This window comes from Myotis daubentonii, chromosome 5 (assembly GCF_963259705.1).
Source record: "Myotis daubentonii chromosome 5, mMyoDau2.1, whole genome shotgun sequence".
Taxonomy (NCBI): Eukaryota; Metazoa; Chordata; class Mammalia; order Chiroptera; family Vespertilionidae; genus Myotis; species Myotis daubentonii.
Window position 1 is genome coordinate 43,686,758 of NC_081844.1, and position 22,555 is coordinate 43,709,312.

Sequence of the window (22,555 nt, forward strand, 5' to 3'; positions counted from 1 at the left end):
ACCTTTCACTTTTTGACCTATCATTTTTTTCTCTTATTTTGAAACAAACATTTTACTTTAGAACAAAATTTCTTCCCTTTTTCTTTCTTCACACACACAACCCCAACAAAAACCAACAGACAAAAAAATCCCCAAATAGCTAAAATAACCCTTCAAATATCTTTATAACTTCCTTATCTCAAAAGATCATTTTTTTTCTCTCAACAAAAGAGAATCTTCATGCTTCCTATTTTCTTCTATTAAAAACATACATCGTACATTTTATATACAGTCACTTCATTTTATCATTATTGTTTTTAGTAGGTTTGTAAAAACATAGCTCTTTTACAAACCAGTTTTGGTAAGGGAGGTTATGTAGCAGTTTGTTTGGGTTTTTTCCCCCTTCTGTCTCTGTGAGCAATGATTTGCTCAGTTTCTTGGTGTTTACATTTCAAAGGCATGATAAAATTTATAACTTCCAGAGACAGAAATACTCTAAGTTAATTGGCATTAGTTATTTGACTATGCTTCCTGTGTGTTTAACATACCAAATAAACCTAATTAGCTTATTTTCCCCTTTTTATGAGGGGAGATAAGTTTTCTTTAAAATGTTTCAGGAGCCTCTGGAACATCCCAAAGTCATTATTTAGAACATTTGATCTTGGGAAGTTGTCAAAAACATCAAAAGTTTTAAAGCATTTGGTCAAATAAAATCACGTCATTGTGGAACAACACATAATGAAATAATACTTAATTATTCATTATTCAAAGTTACAATAAAACATTTCAAAGACAAATACAGAAGGTTGCATAGTTGTGAGCAAAATTTAGCTCTTTTAATATTAAGAATACTTGGTTTAGTTAAACAATAAAAGACCTGATTATAAAAAATATAGAACATTATTTATATAAAACATAAAATCTTTGTTTTCTTTATAATCTTTTTAAAGAACATATCCATAGTACAGGAATGTGTTTTGTGTGTGTGTGTGTGTGTGTGTGTGTGTGTGTGTGTGAGTGGGTGGTGTGTTTAGCAGAGAAATAAAGTTTTAGCTTTACATAAACACACCATTGTTATTAAAAAGCCTAATTTTCAAAAATAACCCTTATTAAAGGAAATTCAATTTTAGCCAGCTTAATTTTGAGGAAAATTTTTGAAATAACTAGGACAGTTTCTATTTCTTATTTATATAAGAGCTTAAGTTATTTAAGCCTATTAAGTAGAGCTCTTTATAAACCAACTAGAGGCCCAGTGCACAAAATTCATGACGGAGGGGGGTTCTTCAGCCCGGTCTGCACCCTCTCCAATCTGGGACCCCTCAGGGGATATCCAACTACTGGTTTAGGCCCGATTCCTGTGGTTTAGGCCCACATGGATCAGGCCTAAACTGGCAGTCAAACATCCCTCTCACAATCTGGGATGACTAGATCCTAACCACTCACCTGCCTGCCTGCCTGATTGCCCCTAACCCCTCTGCCTGCCTAATCGCCCCTAACTGCCCTCCCCTGATGGCCTGATCACCCCTAACTGCCTCTGCCTCAGCCCCCACCACCGTGGCTTTGTCCAGAAGGAAGTCGGACATCTGGAAGATGGCCAGTCAACCTGGTCTAATTAGCATATTACCCTTTTATTAGTATAGATAGATTATCTAGGGTAGGATTGCTTAAATGGGGGGAAGCCTTTTTCAGCAGGAGGAGATGCTCTTGGCAGACAAAAATACATAGCCTTATATCTGGACTGATAGCCAGCCATATGCACTACACTGCCAAACCGGTCATTAAAAAATTGAATCACTTTCTTACACCTTACACCAAACAGCTGTTGCCCTTAAAACCCTTCTTCAGCCCCCACCTTAGGTTCTCCCTTCACAGTTCACCCATAGTAGGTTCTAATTGGTCGGTTTCTATGCCAATCAGCGTCAAAAGCTCTGCCTTCTAGGCAGCCACTGGCTCCTTGAAATTCACCCAGATTTGGGTCTGATTGGTTGGTTTCTATGCCAGTCAACATCTCCGGGCCTGATCATATAGGTGGGGCTGATCAGCAGCCATCCCAGGCTGCTGGCAAGTGGGCTGAACTGCTGACCTCTGGGAGAGAGAGAGAGGCTTGACTGCTGGCAAGGCCTTGCTTCTCTCTCCAGGCCTAGCTAGCAGCCACTGCCACTGCTGATCGGCCCCACCTCTCTCTCTCTCCAAGAGGTCAGCAGTTCAGCCCGCTCGCCTGCCGTGCGCCCAGCCTTCGGTCATTTTGCTTGTTATGACCCTGGCTCTTTATATAGGTTTATTCATTCTCTGGAAGTAGACAACACACAGATATATATACAGACAACTGGAGCCCTGGTAGTTTTAATTAAGCATTTTTTAGCCATGAGACAAATAAAATAAGGCAAAATCCATTAACTTACTATAGTTGTAACAAGTTAAATATATTCATTCAGGTGGCAAGATTTGCATTCGTCCTTGAGAAACATTTTTTTAAGGAGACTGAGGGGAGGGCTTTCCAGACACTTGTGCTTCTTTCCCTTTGGTTCATTTAGTCTTGGGCAGTGGTGGCCTGTGTTTACATTTCTGGTTAATATCAGAAAGACCTTGAAAACTACTAAGGCTTAAAACATTTTACTTGACTTCTAAGCTTACCAAATTTCTGATCATAGAGTTAATAAATTCTTTGAAATATCTTGTCAGGTTTCAGGTAGGACAAATAATAAGAAAAGCATCTGCTCAATGACCAGAGTTTATTTTAGGATTCTCTTAGATTATTTGTCTTTTAGAAACTTCTGATTAGTAACCAAAGAATATATTCCATGGTGTTGGAGAGATTTGGATTTCTCTCCTTATTAAATCTTTTTTTTTTCTTTTTAATGACAAACAACATAACAGACATAGACAAGTGAAGGCAACAAAAGAGTGCAATTAATGAGTACTCATGGGACACTCACGCCCATCCCCCCTCGAGGCACTTCTTACAAATAGGAGCCATGAAAAGTTTCTCCCTAGGGGAAAAAAATTTTTTTTTCCTGCTGGCCGTGTGGCTCAGTGGTTGAGCATTGACCTGTGAACCAGCAGGTCATGGTTAGATTCTGTGGTCAGGGCACATGCCCTGGTTGTTGGCTTCATCCCCAATGTGGGAAGTGCAGAAGACAGCCAATCAATGAATCCCTCTCATCATTGATGTTTCTATCTCTTTCTCCCTCTCCCTTCCTCTCTGAAATAAACATATATTTTTTAAAAAATTATGAGAGAGAATCATTGATTGGTTGCCTCATGCATACCCCACAATGGGTATCGAGCCTGCAGCCCTGGCGTGAGCCCTGACCACAGAATTGAACCATGACCTCCTGGTTCATAGGTCGATGCTCAACCATAGAGCCATGCCAGCTGAGCATAATTCTAATTTTTTAATGCATATTCATTCAGAGGTTATTATGGAGGTAGCTGGCTTTATTTTTCTTATCATGCCACTTCCTTAAATAAAAGTGAGCTGGGCATATGATTGTAAATTCTATGTAAATGTTAAGGCAGGTATAAATTTGGGGTAAAATTTAATAGAGGAAGTTTTCTGTAGGATATGTGAGAAGAGAGTAGGCAGGAGGCCTTAATTGTTAAATTAAGGAGTGTTTTATTCTACCATATGGCCATTGTTGAAAAGTTGTACAGTGTCCGACAGGCACACACGTTTCATTAGTAATTGTTATTTAATTGTAAAAACTATTATTTCTCTCAATTTATGTGTATTATATATTTTCAAAGGAGGTTGTTAGGACTTACTAATTCGTTTGGAGCTAACTACTTAATAAATGAACTATTAGATATTTATTTTGTCCTAAGAGTACCATAAAAAATTCCTGAGACATTAAGGACACTGAACATCTGGGACTTATTTCATCTTGTAGAATCTGACGCTATCTTTTCTGAAGTTTCCCTTTTGTAAGATATTTGGGGTTAAGTTTCTCTTGTCTACTTGGTTCTCACTGACTTTTCTTTTCCGTTTGAGCACATCACTTGCAGAACTGAAGAAAGACAGTATGGCAAATGTGCAATTAGTGAGGTTGAGGATTGCATGAAATGGATGGCAGAGAGTTTGGGGGAAATGCCTAAACTTCTTCCTTGGGCAAAAGATCTTATCATCTGGTCCATACCTGATTTTCATCTACAATCAGGTTACCCTGCGTTATGCCATGTAGAGTGACTTGTGGAAACTCAAACTTGTCATGTTTCACATCTCTGTACATTAAACCAGTGCTACTTTGCTACATGGAATGTGATCTTCTATATCTCTTACCTTCTCCAACATGCTAAAATTTTTCATCATCTTTTCAATGTGTGCTTGAAACCTCAGAACACAGAACCCTGATCGCTCTAGTTGATTAAAGAACTCCTTTTCAGTTCTCTCATGGCTTCTTAGGCCATTTCTGCTTGATCACACATTACATTATACTGTTTGATTTAATTCTATTTAAACCCTTACCAGATGGTAATGGAAGGGGACCATATTTTATGCATATTTCGATATATTGCAGCAAGTACCATGCTTGGTGATGAGTAGATGCTCTAGATGTCTTTGAAAAAAGATGGAATAACTGGAAGAGTGAGAAAATATGCTTCTGCCCCTTTCTCTGTTGTCTCCTAAATATTCCAGCCCATAGTAATTTCTTCTTTTTTCAAATGTTCTCATTTATACAGCCACATGCTTCACTGAATTATTTTAATATTTAATATCAATGTGTATCTCACCATTATATATTCCTTAATGTCATATAATATCTATCTATCTATCTATCTATCTATCTATCTATCTATCTATCTATCTATCTACCTACCTACCTACCTACCTACCTATCAGCTGTCATCGGAGTTTCACGGCCCTAACACACTATATACATATTTGAGAAATGTCTCAATATTGTTTACTGTGACAAAATGCTCAAGTGCATTTTCTTCTGCCATTGTTATAGTGTTTTTCTTAGTTACCTTTGCAGATGTTTCCTCCTCTCTCGACATTTATTAAATATTAGTGGTCTGCAAAACTGGATTTTCGGTCATTTTCTTTTCGTGAATGATGCTGTATCTTTATGTTCAACACTGACTTTACTTATCGTAGTACTCAAATTACTCACATACTCAGGTCTAGCCCAGACCTTGTATTTGAGTTCTTGTACTGTATATTTTCTTACATGACATTTCTGTGGTAAGGCTCAAAAGCAAGTCAAACTCTCATTGACCACAAATGATATTTCCCTGAAATGTGACCTATTTCCAGGGTTTATTGCCTAGGGAATGGCCTACTTATTCATCCTGTTGCATTAGGTAGAATCCTAGGGAGTTATTCTTGCCAACGTTCACTATCCCCTCTTCTCTGTTCATACCTGATTCCTTATCAGATCTTGTCAAACTCACCTGCTAAATATTTACTATCAGTATGTGCTTCAAACAACCATCAAGCTCTATTAGATCAAACTACTGTCATGATTTTTCTAACAATGGTTTTCTCTCTACTCTACTAACTGGATTCTTGCTTTCATCCTGTCTAGTCTCTATAGCCAGTGTAATCTTTCAATAGGCAAAACCAGTTATAATACTATCTGCTTATAATCTATCAGTGCATTTTAGGATCAGAAACATGCCCTCAAAGGCTTTGAGTGTCCTTACATTTCTGTAGTCCTCCCTAGCACTGCTAGCTCTTCCCTCACTTTCTCCACTCCATTCTGGCTGGCTTCTTTTCAGTATCTAGTTCCATCCACACTTTTTCATGCCACGGGGCTTTTGCACATGGTATTCAGGTACTCTCTTTGCCTGGAATGCTACAGTCCTTGCATCTTTTTTGATCTCCAGAAGTCAGACTAAGCATTACTTCTTTGGGGTAGCTTCCTCCAACCTCTTTGATTTTGTCACACTTTTAATTTCCCACTCTTTATATGATTCTCTGATTAATATTTGTCTTTCCTGAGAGATTTTAAGCTTCATGAGAACTGACAGCATGTTGACTTTGGTCCGTTCTTGTATTTCCAGTGTCCTATGTTTTGTTTAGCACACAGTAGTCATCCAATATGATTTGTTAATGGAATAAATACATTTCTAACTTTTCTTCTCTTTTTTGTAGGTCTGCCATTTTCATTAATAACTGCCACTTAGAGGTACCCAAGTAAAGGATTTTTGCTATATTTAATATTTTCCAGTTCAGGTTGGAGGTGCAGGTAGCAGCAAGGATGGGTAATTTTCATTTTAAAATATTCATAATTTCTGAAATAATTTCTAAAACTGTATATTGTACAGTTTTATTAGATTTTAAAAGTTTCATTTCTGTTTTCTTTGAAATAAAAAGACTGTAAATAACCCATTTTCTTTTTCTTTTTTTTTTAGGTTTAGAAAAATATAGGATGTTTTTAGAGGAAATTTCAGAGTTAATTTTGAGTGAAATGCCAAAAGCTGAGTGAGTAATATTGTGGTAATAAAAGAGATATAAAATTCTATGTCCTATTTCTATTTATCTATTTGACCTTAAAGTGATCTCTATTTATCTATCTCATCATCTATCTTAGTATATAGTATAGTGCATTAAATATGTATATAGTTGTATATATGATTATTTAACACAACTTTTAGAGCTGGTTGATGGTGAATGGGAACATTTTTTTTCTTGCATTCTTTGTCTACAGCTGTCAGTGAACCCATTGTTTTATAAAGGAATGAAATTGATTAAACGGGAAGAAAATATGATACAGGTCCATATTCAAAATATGGGTGTTAAATTCCTGAGTCCAATCCAGATTTTGCCGTATGGCTTTAGATAATCTTCCCTATCATTTTGTGCCTAAGTTCCCTTCTCTATAGAATGGACTGATCCTGCCTTCTTTTTTTTGAAAGATAGTCATGAATATGGGTATATTTGAAATGTTTTAGCATTGAGCCTGACGTGAATGGTTACTCAGTAAATTCAGCTATTGATGATAGTGATATTGAGCTAATAACAGGCTGCTGCCTTTTTTTTTTGGACCTTATTTAATTTATATCTAATTTTTGTTTTAACTCTTTTTATTTTAGCTATTCCAGTATATTCAATGATTTTGTTGAATCTGAATTTTTTCTCATTGATGGAGATTCATTGCTTGTCATGTTCATATGTGAGGAATCATTAAAGCAGGGACAGGAGCTCCATTTCTTCTATTTGGTTGAACGCTACCTTGTGGATATTATTAGTAAAGGAGGACAATTTGCCATAGTTTTCTTCAAGGTACCATGTGACAGTTGAATCCTTTTCTATGATTTGAGAACTAAAACTAAAATTTCTATTATAAAAGTGTTTTCCTATTACAAGTTGAAATATATCTATAAATATATAGAAAAGTTAGAAGGAAGAACAGAAAACAATTACCCATAATCACAGTATTCAGAAGTTACAAAAAATTGTTTATTATTCACAATAATGGAACTTTGTTGTAAGAACATGCAGAATTATGAAAGAGGATGAGAAACGCCCTAAACAGTGGTCTAATGGATCTCTGGATTCTAGACTTCTAACTTCTGTCTTCAAAACTCAGCAGTCAATGTATTTGATCCCAAAAGAATGTCAAAACTCACTAACACTGCTTTTTTTTATTATTTGCTCTATAGTACCTACCTCCAAGGGAATATATTTGGTCTGCTTTTTTTTTTATTATTAATACAATTAATCATAAAATTTTAACAATTCAAATACAGATATGTATAACCACTACCACCCCTTCCTCATCCTATCCCTGAAGGAGTTTGGTGTATGTCTGTTCAATAACATTTTGCAATCCACACTATTGTTAAATTTTTTTTAATATTGCTGACTGCTTGCATGCAGTGTTTTGAATAAAGATCCAGGTTTCTAGCCTAACACTTAGAATCAGTTTATTGCACTAATTTTGGTCTGTTGAGAAAAACCTATGCAGTTTCAGGAGGGTTTCAACGACCTGGGGACTGTCTTCTCAAATAAAATGATCCACCACAGCTTCCTTTTCCTGGATAATTTATATCCACCATTTGCTTTGAAATATTTTATGCCCTTTTTTTTTCTTTTTTCATTTTGAAATGCGATTGGAGGGAAAAGAATTAGAATGGGAAGGGAAAGTGTGATAAATCCCAAGTATTGTGTGCCTGCTTAAAAGGGGTACACATATTTACATCCAAACTGTGGTTTATGGCATGTATTTGGGAGATGACAGTCAAGGTTTAAAGGTCTCTAAAACAGAGCAGAAGTGTGTTGGAACCTATTCCTTTAATAATTTTAGTGATATGTGTTAACTAAACCGGTAAACTACTAAATGATAATTTCAAAATAATGTACTTTACCCCTCCCACACAGGATGCTGAGTATGCATATTTCAACTTCCCTGAAATTCTTTCTTTGAGAACTGCTTTAATTCTTCATCTTCAGCATAATAACACCATTGATGTTCGAACACAATTTTCTGGATGCTTATCACAAGAATGGAAAAATTTTTTGGAAGAGAGTTACCCATATTTCCTGATAGTTGCAGATGAAGGCTTGAACGATCTACAAACACATCTTTTCAACTTTTTAATCATTCAGTCTTGGTCAATGAAGGTCAATGCTGTGCTTTCCTCAGGACAAGCATCTGACGTTCTTCGACTTTATGCGTACTTTATGCTAAGCAGGCACAGACAACAAACGTTTTTCAAGCAGGTAATTTATATCAAAATTTCTATTTTAAATAATTTTCTAAATTATTTGACTCAGTTCTTTTTTTACCTCTTCTATGGAAATTATCATAGATTTAACAGAGAGGTATTGAGCATTAATAATAATAATGACGCAAGTACAGTAACTTATTGAGCATTTCCTGTCATAACAATAGTGCTTGGTTCATCCCATGAGTCATTTTATTTAACCCTCACAACAACCCTGCAAGGTAGGTGTTAGTATCATCTATTTTGCAGATAAGGAAGTAGATACCTGAATAAGCAATCTGCTCATCATCAATACCAAATTAATAACGCAGTATGGATTTGAAAAGAAGCAGTCTGACTCTAGCCTTTATTTGTTTAATTACTGTGTGGTATGAAGGTCAGAAATGCATTAAACAGGAGGTAAAATATATGCCTCTGTTGCTGAGACATACTGATAAAATGATATTAAAAACAGCAGCTTTTAATGAGAAAACCATGGAGAAGGTTGATGACGAAGGAAAATAATTGAAATAAGTTTATTTCTTAACATTAAATCATTAACAAGATTAATAAGCACTTAGGATTTTGATTCCATGATCTTATTATTTTGTTGTATTGGTGTATTTGACAATTACTATATTGAACTCTTGGGTCAAAAATACATACTGATTTTATAAAGAAATATAATTTTTGTTTAATTTTCACCATGTAGAGTGAATTTTTAAAATGAAGATAATTCTATATGATATTTGAGTCAGCTAACATTTTTACTCTTTGAGGATAGTGTCACACACTCCCTCATGGTTTTGGAGACCTCCAGCTGGTTATCATAAAACCTGATAAGATCGTTTATTTTGCTTTAGTTAGAACTCCAGTCATCAAACTCTGGTTGTTTACTGTTAGCTGAACAGTCCTGGGATTCATTTTTATATTGGGAGGAGGACCTAGAATCAATTTATCTCATTTTATTCTGTTAGAGCAATTTGAATCTGAGTTTGAAGAGTGCCCTATGAATATTCTTCCCCATCTCTCTTTAAGAGGAATTTTAAAAATATTTTTTTATAAATTTTAGAAGGAGTGGAAGGGTGAGGTAGAGAGAGAGAAACACCAATGTGACAGAGAAACATCAATTGGCTACCCCCTGCACACCCCCTACTGGGGATCGAGCCCACAATCCCAGGCATGTGCCCTGACCAGGAATCAAACCAGTGACTTTTTGGTGCATGAGACTATGCTCAACCAACTGAGCCACACAGACCAGGGCTTAATGGAGGATTTTATTTTTGATAAAATAATTTATTTTCTAATTTACTATACCCATGGTCGGCAAACTGCGGCTCTTTGGCCCCTTGAGTGTGGCTCTTCCACAAATACCACGTGCGGGCGCGCACATACAGTGTGATTGAAACTTTGTGGCCCATGCGCAGAAGTCGGTATTTTGTGGAAGAGCTGGTATTTTGTGGAAGAGCCACGCTCAAGGGGCCAAAGAGCCGCACGTGACTCACGAGCCGCAGTTTGCCGAGCCGAAGTTTGCCAACCACTATACAATCACCATAAAGTGATTATTTATCAATTTGAAGACTGTGTGATATGCAAATAAAAGTGCAATGTATGTTGCTAAGGGCCTTTGCTGAATGATAGTACTTGGGAGGAGGTTATGCTATTCTCTACTTATGTGTATGTTTGAAATTTTTCATAATAAAATAGAATGGACACAGTGTTTCTTTTTGAGATTTTGGAAATGTTGTAAAATTCGATTATGGTTATGGTTGCGCAACTCTGTACATTTACCTATGGCGGTTCTCCAGCTGCATCCACCACGGCTAGAGAGTGAACTAGTCCTGAGTAGGAGTGACTGGGGACTGAGAAAGAGAAACAGACACAGAGACAGTAGTTAAAGCTGGGACCAGGTGGGACACTGTTCTTGGATGGAGAGACAGTGATGCAGAGCTAGTGCAGCGCATTTATTATATACAGCATGATATCAGGAAGTTTTACTAGAGTTGCAGACAAAGGAAATTATGTGAAATTATGCTTACCGAAGATCAAGCTGTAATTCTTCATTCTTGTGGCTTCTCATAATTGTCAGGCCTCACTGAGCCCGGATAATTGCATCCGCCCCTGGTGCCTGGCTGAACTTAGATAATGGCACCCACCCTCTGGCACCTGAGCTATATAGGTCAGGACTGACAACATTCCTGCCTTTTGGCAAGGTATGTGTCCAGGACATGGCTTTGCCGAGCCGAGCCGCTGGACTCAGCTGATGATCTTTGCTCAGGTGCTCTCCCAGACACTCTCTACATTTACCTAAAACCATAGAATTGTACCCTTAAAGTGAGTGAGCTTTATGTTATGATAAATACACTTTCATAAAATTGTTTAAAAAATTAAATGCACTAAATTCCCAGACAAAAATTCATTTGAAAATGACAAAATAATGCTGGCTGGAAGGGTTTAAAAGCAGTGTTGATGATCAATAATTAGTGTAAAACTTTTTTTTTTGCTTAGAAATATAATAATTATGTCTTCAATATCTGATTTTTCTGTATTAGAAAGTAATTAGATATTTTTAACAATTTATGTGATTTGTCTTCCTTTTACAGAATGAAAAGAAGATTGAGAATGCTTATAAAGCCCTGATTAAACAATTAGAAGGATGTAGGGATTTGGCATTTGAACCTATTTTTGGAAATTTAAGATGGAACAATATGATTGAAGAGGTATTGGAACTTATTTTAAAAATATTTTACTTGAATGAATTGTTTAGTTATAAAAAAGGTTCTCAAATACCTCGTAAACAGCTTCCCCTAATGTTTCCAAGATTCCTAATTTAATAATCTAACTCAATTTAATCATGCCCCTTTCTGTCAATCTAGCAGAGTCAAGGCAATATTAGGGGGAATTTTGTTTTTATTTATTTTGGTGGTGGATAAGGGGTTGTGAGTCCTAGGATTTTGTGGTTTTCTTTTATCTTCCAGTGACCTAGTATTTGGCTTTGTCCTCTTTTCCCCTTCACTACTTAATTGCTATAGGATGCTTCTTTCTTCCTTTTAGCTTTGTTGTCTCCCCAGAGCTATGTTGTTTTTGTGTTTGTTTGTTTAACGTGTTCAGACTTTTTATTTCACGGTGATTGACAGACACAGACTGGAGGTGTTAGTAATGGGACATATGGGGGCTCCCTTCAGCCAGTGGTCTCGACAACCCATCTTGGCTGCGGGAGTTGGAGCTGCTACCCAACTATACGAGGTGCAGGAGAAGATGGGCTGGTTGGGATGAGACACGATGTTGCAGTTTAAGGCGTTTCTGGCTTCGCAGCCATCTCTGCCGTCCCTGCACCCTCTCCTGGGCCTCGGTCCAGCACCCACCGCCCCGGGTCATTCTCGAACAAGGACGCCCACCCCTGCCACCAGGACTGGAGAGGGTTTGCCATGTGGTGTCCTCAGATGCTCTTGGACACGATGAGCCCACCCCCCAGACGTCAAGTAAAATCAATGCACTGAAAATTCTGGTTGGTGGTCAGGCCTGGAGGCTGGCTGCCCAGGCAAGCAGGCAATGGACTCCAACCGCACCACACTGGCCCACTCCCTCCCAGGGTGTCGGGAAGGGACACAGCCACGTCCCAGGTGGCTGGGTGGGTGGGCAGGGCCAGCTGAGGGTAGGGCCCCGGACAATCCTGGGGCTGGCGGACACAGCCAGAGCAGGGATGCCAGTGGCCCCAGCAGGAACGTCATCTCTAAGTCACAGTGTTGGCCCAGGAGGGGCCGCCAGGCTCCAGGCCAGTCCTGGTGAGGCGGGCCCCTCCCAGCGGGACGAGGACCAGCTCAGGGGGAGGCCTGGGAAGGCCCCCTCCACCGGGCAGCAGCTCCTCGCTCTGGGGACACAGACTGGTCGGGTGGAGCTCGGTGTGTGTGTGTGTGTGTGGGGGGGGGGGGGGTCTGCCGACAAGCAGGGAAGCCCAGCGGGAGGAGCCGGGAGCCTGCCTTCCGTTCCCCAGGCGCCCTGGCCTGCAGCCTGCGGTTGGTGTTGACAGGCTGGGAGCCCAGGTCGCAGGTCAGCTGCAGGCGGCGCCCACAGTGGCCAGCGCGAGGGCTCCCTGCATGGCCCCGGGGCCGGGCTCAGCTCCAAGTGGTCGCTCTGCAGCGCCGTCTCGCTCCCGTCACAGCATGGAGGTACTCGATGTCGGTCCGTCCATCAAAGGCCAGTGCGTCCAGGTCCCCTGCTGACTGCTCTGTTAGCCCCGTCTCCCAGTGCGGCCCCGAGAAGCCCCGGGCACAGGCACACGTAGGAGGCCTCCCGGGGCGGCAGGAGGCCTGGTTGAGGCAGGGGGCCCGAGGCTTGGGTGCGGGGGCGATCTGCCGAGAACCCAGAGCTGTGCTTTCAGAAGATTGTTCCTTTAAGTCATTCCTATTCTGTAAGTAGTTCCTATCTTTTTAGGTTATATTGGCCCAGTCTGTCTTTTTAAATCGTGTGCCTGGCCCTTCTATATGCCATCTGGTGCTGTAAGTTGTGCATACCAGTCATTTGAAATTTGTCTTCTGTAATTTGTGTTCTGTGCCAGCTGGTTACCATTTATTGTATTTTCAGACTGGGGTAGATTTAATGCTGGTGGTTCTCCCAATTCACTTTTCACTAATGTTTCTCCTTTATGTTTTCTGCACTTTTGGTCAGTCTCTCTTTGGTCACTACAATACAAAGCCTTGATTTGAGGCAAGTGGGGCTCAGGAGTGGGAGGGATTGTAGAGCTGGAATCTGTTAATGGTTCCCTAATACAGTTATTTTGTAGTATCATTAGTCTGTCTTCGTAATTCTGAGGGGATGACTTTAGGAAGAATATTTATAGATATAAATGTTTAATATTTTTTAGGAAGTTGATTACTATAGACTCATTGTTTTTAGCTACATGGAAATCGCACAAAACTATATATCTATGTGTGTATGATAGGATTTTAGGAAAATGTGGTGAAGGCCTGGGGAGTGGGGTGGAGGGAGAAATGGAGGGGGGAGAGGACATCTTTAATGCTCTCAACAATAAAGACAAATAAAAAATAAAAAAAATAAAAAAAATTTCCTGTTTGTAATACAATGCCTCATATTGGAATATGGGGAGACTTAAATTTCATTAATAGAAGTGTATCTAGATTTCAGTGTGTCATAATGTTATTTCTCTGAAAACCTTTCATACTCATTATACCATTTTTACACATAGTTTTTCCACTTAGAGGTAGAAAGTCACATTTTAAAAAATATAGTCTTTCAATAGTGTTCTCTGTATTGTTATACAATTGAGACATATTACATATATCCTTTTTATTCACTTTCTAAATTAATGTTACTATTTACACGTTTTTTAGTTATAAAAAATTCTTCACAATTTTTATTTTTTACTGGATGCATAATATTTCCCTAATGCTAAACTTTTAAATTGTTTGAAAATTGGCTTTTACAAATAACTTCATAGTGAACATCTTGGTACATAAATCTTGGTACACATTTTGTATTATTTACCCAACCTAGATTTAGAACTTGAATGGCCAATAAAAAAGTTTCACCATATTTAATGATAATCATAACTATTGCCAAATAGCTTTGCAGTAATTCTGTACCTATTTATATTATCATTAGCAAACTATGAGAAACTATGATAGAAATGGCATCACATTTCAGTGCTATTATCACTAAAATATACTTTGCTAACTTGAAAGTAAAAATATGATATCTAATTGTTCTTTTTATTACTAAAGAGATTAAACATTTTTTCTTTTATTATATTTGTGTTTCTTTTGTGCATTATCTGCTCATGTCTTATTAAAGGTTTAGATATTTTCTTACTGATTTATAGGCACTCTTTACACATTTAAATGTTTAAGGATTTCACTGAAATATTTGTTGGATTTTCTCATTAAAATGTTTATAATTTTTAATAGAAATATTTATAGTTTCATGTGGTCAAATCTATCCTTTTCTGTATGATTTCTTCTAGTAAGATCACTTATGAATAAACATTTTTGTAGGTACCATGACATTTTACAGTTTCCTTCTGTGACAGGCATCTGAAATAATTTATCTGCTTAAGCAACTCTGGCCAGAAGGATCTGACATTCGGCGTGTTCTTTGTGTTACTTCATGCTCCTTGACTCTGAGAATGTACCATGACTTTTTAGAAAACAGAAAGAAGACCACCTCTGCTCAGGAAACTAACATCCAACAGGTGTGATTGTTATTACTTTACTGTGAAACACCATTGCTCTCAACTTTTGAAATTTTATTGATTTCCATCTACCATTTCTTCCATTTGGTATTCATTTATTTCCCTAATTTATTTGTATACAAATTGTTTATATAAACAAATCTAGATTTTGTTTATTAAAAAACACGCATTGTGCCACTGTAAGATTTAGTGTTTTACTAAGCAGATGTTTCCCTCATTACATATTTAATCAAATTTGTCCAACCATCCAGAGGAAGGGAAAATGAAAAAGGAAATTAGTACTTGGTGAGAGCTTACAATCTTGCAGTGTTCTGGGCACTTTATATGCCTGAATGTCATTATATCCTCACAGTAGCCTTTCAAGGGAGGTACTATGATCCCTTTTCACATATGAGAACACTGAGGTTCAGATATTGCAGGTAACATTCCTTAAACCAAAGGTATTAAAGAGCAGTGTGGATTGACCCTGGGTCTGTCTTGTTCAAGTTCCATGATACCAAACTGTATTTTGAAAGAATATCTTAGTGCCATCCTCGCTGGAGAGACACTAAAAATCTTAACCTTTTGATGGTTGATAGAGTTCATTAAGAATATGTTGACCAGTATAGGTTTGCTCTCAACTAAATAGTTATCCCTATATATTTGTGCACACATACATATGCACACATTTGTACACATACTATTTTGTAAACAGTTTTGAGTGCTGGGGGATTATTGGTTAAGTATTCTTATTAAAGAAACATGAAGTTTGTGTCTCTCTTCTACAATTTTAGAAATGAGCAGTGCTTATTATCTTTAACCTAGCATCCTTTATATAATATTTGGCTTTTCGATATCTGCTTGAATACAGGGTGGGGCAAAAGTAGTTCTACAGTTATTAGCATGGAAAATATAACAGTAAATAATACAATAATTAATGAATAATAATACAAGCATAATCGTTGCCCTGGCTGGATGGCTCCGTTGGTTGGAGTGTCATCACATACATCAAAAGGTGGTGGGTTTGATTCCCGGTCAGGGCACATACCTAGGTTGTGGGTTTGATCCCCCATGAAGGGGGAGGGGCATCCTGAGGCAACTGATTGATGTTTCTCTCTCTTTCTCTCCTTTCCTCTCTCTCTAAAAATCAATAAAAAAATATCCTTGGGTGAGGATTAGAAAAAAAAAAAGAAAAAGAAACTCTGTGTTTTGCTTAACTCACAACTATAAACCTACTTTTGCCCCACTTATATGTTCTTAGTAAAATATTTGTACATGATTAGGCCGGCCATTTTAAATTGTTATCAGAAAAACGATACTAAACCAAATGTATCTCTCTGGAATTTCTACCTTTAGACCCTATTTTGCCCTTTGGAGATACTCTGAAACAAGTCTTAGTTTTGTAAATTTGGAGATGGCTTTTAGGTCTTTGTCCTATCATGTTAAATATGTCCACTTAATCCTTTTTCTAATTCGATAAGTGTTTTAGAAATGTCCTGGTTTCCTCACTCTAGTAATTTTCAATGTAACTTTTAAAATGTGATGTGTTAGACAGACTAGAGCATTTTTTAAAAATATATTTTGATTGATTTCAGAGAGGAAGGGAGAGGGAGAGAGAGATAGAAACATCAATGATGAGAGAGAATCATTGATTGGCTGCCTCCTGCACGCCCCCTTTTGGGGATCGAGCCTGCAACCATGGCATGTGTCCTTGACCGGAATTGAACCTGGGACCCTTCAGTACTCTATCCACTGAGCAAAACAAGCTAGGGCCAGACTAGAGCATTTAATGTGTGGTTCTGTCAGTGCTGAGTCTTGCAGGATCATTACTTCATTAGCTGTTTGGTCATTTCGCGTAAAGGTTGGCTTAACTGAGAATACTAAAAAATGCTTTATGCAAACTGCTATTGAACTGGCAGTTCCCTGTCACCCTTACCTCACATCTGTATAAACTCAGCCAAGTTTATGTGTGAAGAAAAGAACTTTCTCAAAAATGAATGTGGCTAGCTACTGCTGTGTTGCCGTATGTGTCTCTCACAGCCACTGTGTGCTGGCTTACCTTCTTTGTTTTATGCAGGTGAAAGGTGATTGCTTAAGCCTGCAATGGATGGAAGATCTGTGTAAGCTGCATTGTCTCAGTGTGGTTTTTCTACTCCATTTACCTCTTTCTCAAAGAGCTTGTACCAGAGTCATCACTTCCGATTGGATTGAGGACATTCAGACTTTCCTAAAAATGGTAAATATGTTCTTTGTTAATTTCTTATTTACTTTTTGTTTCAACTGTTTCATCTATATAGAACCACAATCACCTGCAAAAATAGACTTGTATGAGAACAATGTCAGCCCGTTGGGGACTTTAAAAGTCAAATGGCCTAAATCAAATCACTTCCTAATTCCAACTACTCTCTGGTAGTAATAATAGACAACATTCTGTATAGTGAGTCTAAGGAAAAAATCTATTTTCCTTCTTTTAATCTCTGTCAAGATTAGTTTTTTGTGTGTGTTATCAACTATAAAGGATTGGTGACCGCTGTGTTCTGCTCTTGACAGGAATTGAATAAGTAAATGTAATAGTGTATTATTTTTGTCTATTATGGAGGATAGTTATAGAAAATGTGTAGACTTTAAGAAAATAGAAAGCAAAAACAACAGAAAAACCCACCATTTAGTCAATTTTGGCAATTATTGACATTTTGGTTTATTTTTTTATTTTAAATGCCTAGATTTTTCTGTTATTTGTTATTGTTTCTAACATTGGAAATCTATATATTTTTTTCATACATTTTTTCTGTTTTCTTTCACATTCTTAGCATCATTTTTTAAATGGCTACCAGTTATTTTTTAATGGATGTACCACATTTTACTTACCCACTTCTCTATTATGGGATATTAGGAGGGTTTAAATTATTGTATTATAGATGCTGCTATTCTCTAGGTTATTTAAGTATAAGCCTTTCCCTTTAATTTGGAGGTATTGACTTAGACTGATATCCAGCAATGAGATTAGTGGATCAATTGATGGCTTTAAAACAATGATTTTGATACTATATCCCAATTAGTTAGGAGGCCAGTCCATACATATTTATCTAATGCACATGAATTGTGTGAATCACTGGGACTACAGTGAGAAAAAAATGAGACAACCCTTACTCCTTCCACCCCACCACCTTCATAGAGTTACATTTTGCAGCTAAGACAGATCTTGAATTTTTTAAATTACTATGAAAGAGGGACTATAGGATGGTTTAGAACAGGGGTCCTCAAACTTTTTAAACAGGAGGCCAGTTCACTGTCCCTCAGACCGTCGGAGGGCCAGACTATAGTCTAAAAAAAACCTATGAACAAATTCCTATGCACACTGCGCATATCTTATTCTGAAGTAAAAAAACAAAACGGGGACAAATACAATATTTGTATTTGCATGTGGCCCGCGGGCTGTAGTTTGAGGACCCCTGGTTTAGAATATGATAACAGAAGAACTCTACTCAGTCTGAAAAGGATGGCTTCTCTTAAGAAATGAAGAGAAGTAACCCAAGTCTTAAAGGATGAGTAGGAGTTAGCAAGTTGAAGAGAGGATGAAAACTGGATTCCAGATGATAAAACAGCATGCATGATTACCCTGAGGATGGCATGACCAAGAAACTGAACTTCATGAAGTGTAACTGGAATAGAAAGACTATGGGAAAGCTAAAGAGTGGTTAAGAAATAAATCATTTGGAAATCTGTAGATCCTGTTAAGGGAATGGAGATAAAACTTGGCTGTAAACACAATGAGAACCAACTGATTGGTTGAATGTTAAGCAGATGAGTGGCACTTCCATTTTCAAAATTTTCTCTGGCTTGTAATGCAGAGATAACATTGTAGAGGCACAACATTGGATTTGGGGACACCAGGTCAATGACTCTTACCTTAGTTCATATAACTGTCGATAATGTTAGGGACTAAGGAAGTGGAAAAAAAGGATGAAAAACAACAGGCAAATTCAAGAGTTAAGTTTTGGAATAGACAAGTTTAGTGATTGAGTGTGGGACATGTGGAAAAGGGAGGAGTCAAGTGACTCTAATTCTCTAGATTGAGCATTTGGCAGGTGGGTGACGCTATTGTACTATACGAAGGACACTCCAGAGGAAGATCCTGAGTTCAGTTTTGGAAATACTGAGTTTAAGGTGCCAATGAAATATCCAAATAGATCTATTGATATCAATTAATGCTATCTTGTGGATGAAATTATTTTGGGAGAGAGATATGATAAGAGAGCCTAGGTCAGAGACCTGAGATATCTATACTAATAAAAGCCTATGTGGTCATCACGCCCTCACGCAGTGACGCCTTCACGCCGCAATGAGCGATCACCAGGAGGCTGTGTTTGCAGTGGGCGCATGTGGGTGGGCAAGGCCTGCGTCTTGGAGTTCGATTGTGGGGCTCCTGCATTGTGAGAGGGCACAGGCTCCCCCCCACCCCCGAGTGCACAAATTTCATGCACCGGGCCTCTAGTTCTAATAATAAATAGTTAAGAAAAGGTTGAGATACTGACAAAGATACTGAGAAAAAGCTGCTTAGATGAATAGGAAGGAAACCTAGGAGAATGGATTGTTCTGAATGTCAGTGGAAATGTTGTAGAGAATTGTAGGAGGTTGAGAACTGAAATTAATACATTGGGTTAAATGGCCTAGAGCTTACTGTTGATCATAATTAAGAGACCTATTAATGGAGTGGTGGGAAGCACACTGTATGTTAAAATGAATTCAGCAGTGAGTGGAAGGGAGAAAATATAGGTGAAGAGTAATTTATATGTAAGAAGTTGAGAATAAGGACAGTGACATTAGATAAAGTTGGAGAGGAAAGTGGGCCAATTAAAAACACTTCTAAAATGGCAAAGATTGCCCAGCCAGTGTTGCTCAGTGGTTGGGTGTCAATCCATGAACCAGGAGACCATGGTTCAATTCCCCGTCAGACGATTTCCTCATTGTATGAACATCATAGAATGCACTTAATAAACCTAGATGGTAGCCTAACCACTGTGATTGTATGACTATACTTTTTTATTACTTTTTTATAGTTGACACTATTGTAGATGCCACCCCCCCCCCATTTTACCCCCTTTGCCTACCTCCACCCAGGCCCCCCCTCCCTCTGGTCATCACCACACTGTTGTCTGTGTCCATGCACTATGCATACATGTCCTCTGGTTAATCTCTTTACCCTCTTTCATCCAGTCCCCCACACACCCCTTCCCTATGACATCTGTCAGTCTGTTCCATGTATCCATACCTCTGGTTCTATTTTATTTATGAGTTTATTTTGTTCATTAAATTCCACATATAAGTGAGATCATATGGCATTTATTTGTCTTTCTCTGACTGGCTTATTTTGCTTAGCATAATAATCTCCAGGTCTATCCATTCTGTCGCTAAAGGTAAGAGTCCTTTTTTATAGCTGCCTAGTATCCCATTGTGTAAATGTACCATAGCTTTTTTTATCCACGCATCTACTAATGGGCACTGGGCTGTTTCCAGATCTTAGCTATTGTAAATATGCTGCTATGAACATAGGAGTGCATCTATTCTTTCTGATTGGTGTTTCATAATTCTTAGGGTATATTCCCAGAAGTGTGTACTCTGGGTCAAAAGGCAGTTCCACTTTTAATTTTTTGAGGAAACTCCGCACTGCTTTCCACAGTGGCGGCACCAGTCTGAATTCCCAACAGTGCACCAGGTTTCCCTTTTCTCCACATCTTTGCCAGCACTTATTGGCTGTTGATTTATTGATGGTAGCCATTCTGGAAGGTGTGAAGTGATATCTCATTGTAGTTTAAATGTGCTCCTCTCTGAGAACTGTACTTAGCAGTGCAGTCGGTTTGTTTATACCAGCATCACCACAAACAACTGTCAACTCTGAAAGTTGATTTTCTTTTTGTAATCCAAGTACTGTATCTGAATTAGGCTTTGATTGCCCAGGCATTCACTTCAAAGAAGCATCCACTGCAAGTGGCTATCTCTAATAAACACTTTGCAGGCCACAGAACTACATAAAATACCAGGGTGCCTGCTGCCAACCCTCACCCCCAGGCTTCTTTGTTTTAGAGATCTTGGTTGATTTCATAATGGGGATGCTTGTTTTTCCCCTCTCTCCATGCTTTAAACCCTTGCTCTTATGTTTTAAACTCACCAGTCAAGTGTGGAGCAGAGAAGCCTCAGTTTTCCTCCTTGGAACTTAACTCTCCCAACACTAGTATTGACTGAGGGGATGACTAGGCTCTCACTTGCTGAGGTTGCTTCCTCATACACTTCCCTGGACTAAGTGTGGTCAGTGAAGACATTCTGTCTGTGTTAGGTGGGAACATAGCCCCAGATCATCAACCTGGTAGGTGGACATCAGTGTAGACCAGTGGTCAGCAAACTGCGGCTCTCCAGCCGCATACAGCTCTTTGCCCCCTTGAGTGTAGCTCTTCCACAAAATACCAACTTCTGCGCATGGGCCACGAAGTTTCAATCGCGTTGTACATACGTGCCCGCACGTGGTATTTTGTGGAAGAGCCACACTCAAGGGGCCAAAGAGCCGCATGTGGCTCACGAGCCGCAGTTTGCCGACCACTGGTGTAGATAAATGAGAATCTTTGAGTTTGAAGGATTCAGCATTTTCTAGGTCCCTGAACAATCAAATGCTCTTTATTTTTATGCTCTTTTGACCTGAAAGTAAAATTGGAAAACATTAAAACCTAAGTAAAGAACAGAGGCACTTTTGAAAGCAAAAATATTTCTAAAACGTTGGGACTCTGTGTTCTTTCATATTGAAAGCATGGGAAAAAAAGGGGAGTAAGAGTTAAATATGGACTTCTCTGCTTCAGAATAAGGAACTACACTTAACTCATTTTATTTTGGTCAATTTAATTTTATGTTATACTTTGACTTTTACGGTATAAATTATTCATAACTACCCAGATTGAAAGGGTTTACACTAATAAGAATTGGAAAGAGCCCTGCCAATTTGCCTATCTGTTGGATTACAGACATTTTTAAGTCATGTTATAGCTTATTGCTAATATAGAAATTGTTAATAACTTGGTTTTTTTAATTTCCAATTTTCAGAGAAAGTGGTGTGAATATTTCATCCTAAATAATAGAAGCATTTTTGAATTTTGGAATCTGAATTTAATTCACCTTTGTGACTTAAGTGATGAGCTTTTGTTGAAGAATATTGCTTTTTACTATGAAAATGAAAATGTTCAAGGTACTATCTTAGCATATTGTAATAATTATACTTTCATCCAGAGATAAACAATGTAAAAATTTAAAACTTCAAAAATAATTTCCCTGTATTTCCAATATATAACATAACAATCATTCTCCTTCCAATCTTTGTTTATACATGTATATGTTTTATGTAGTTGCAGTTTAAGTGGGTATTGTATTTTAAAACTTCTTTTAACTTAATATTATTCCACAGATATTTTTTGAAAAAAGATTGGTAATTTAAGTTTAATTTTTCATTTAAATAAATGCATAACTTTTCCCCATAATATTTACTCTGATTAATATCATCATTTACTATTAGATATTTAAGGAATATTTTTCAAAAGATAAAGCTGATTTATGCATTTGTAATATCTGATTTGTTTTTCTTTCTTTGACTTATTTTCTTAGAATAACTTTTCTGTTGCTTCTTAATAATAAAAATAAAACACATTCTAAGAGAACTACAGCTGGGCATTATTGAAGTTTCTTTGACCCCCTAGC

The 22,555-nt window shown here is 37.9% G+C and overlaps 1 protein-coding gene across 3 annotated transcripts in view; it reads left to right on the forward strand.

The window, feature by feature from the left end:
• LOC132235396 (probable ATP-dependent RNA helicase DDX60) overlaps nucleotides 1-22,555 on the forward strand; it is a 107,781-nt gene that overhangs the window by 4,801 nt on the left and 80,425 nt on the right. Inside the window, exons 2-9 of one of the 3 annotated variants that reach the window (XM_059697679.1) lie at nucleotides 6,077-6,186; nucleotides 6,337-6,406; nucleotides 7,018-7,207; nucleotides 8,306-8,647; nucleotides 11,235-11,351; nucleotides 14,678-14,839; nucleotides 16,896-17,054; nucleotides 21,908-22,049. In XM_059697679.1, the coding sequence (XP_059553662.1) occupies nucleotides 6,183-6,186; nucleotides 6,337-6,406; nucleotides 7,018-7,207; nucleotides 8,306-8,647; nucleotides 11,235-11,351; nucleotides 14,678-14,839; nucleotides 16,896-17,054; nucleotides 21,908-22,049 (1,186 nt within the window). In that variant the 5' untranslated portion in view covers nucleotides 6,077-6,182. Of the gene's footprint in view, nucleotides 1-6,075; nucleotides 6,187-6,336; nucleotides 6,407-7,017; nucleotides 7,208-8,305; nucleotides 8,648-11,234; nucleotides 11,352-14,677; nucleotides 14,840-16,895; nucleotides 17,055-21,907; nucleotides 22,050-22,555 lie in introns of all 3 variants that reach the window. The other 2 variants (XM_059697678.1, XM_059697680.1) reach the window with 2 other exon arrangements.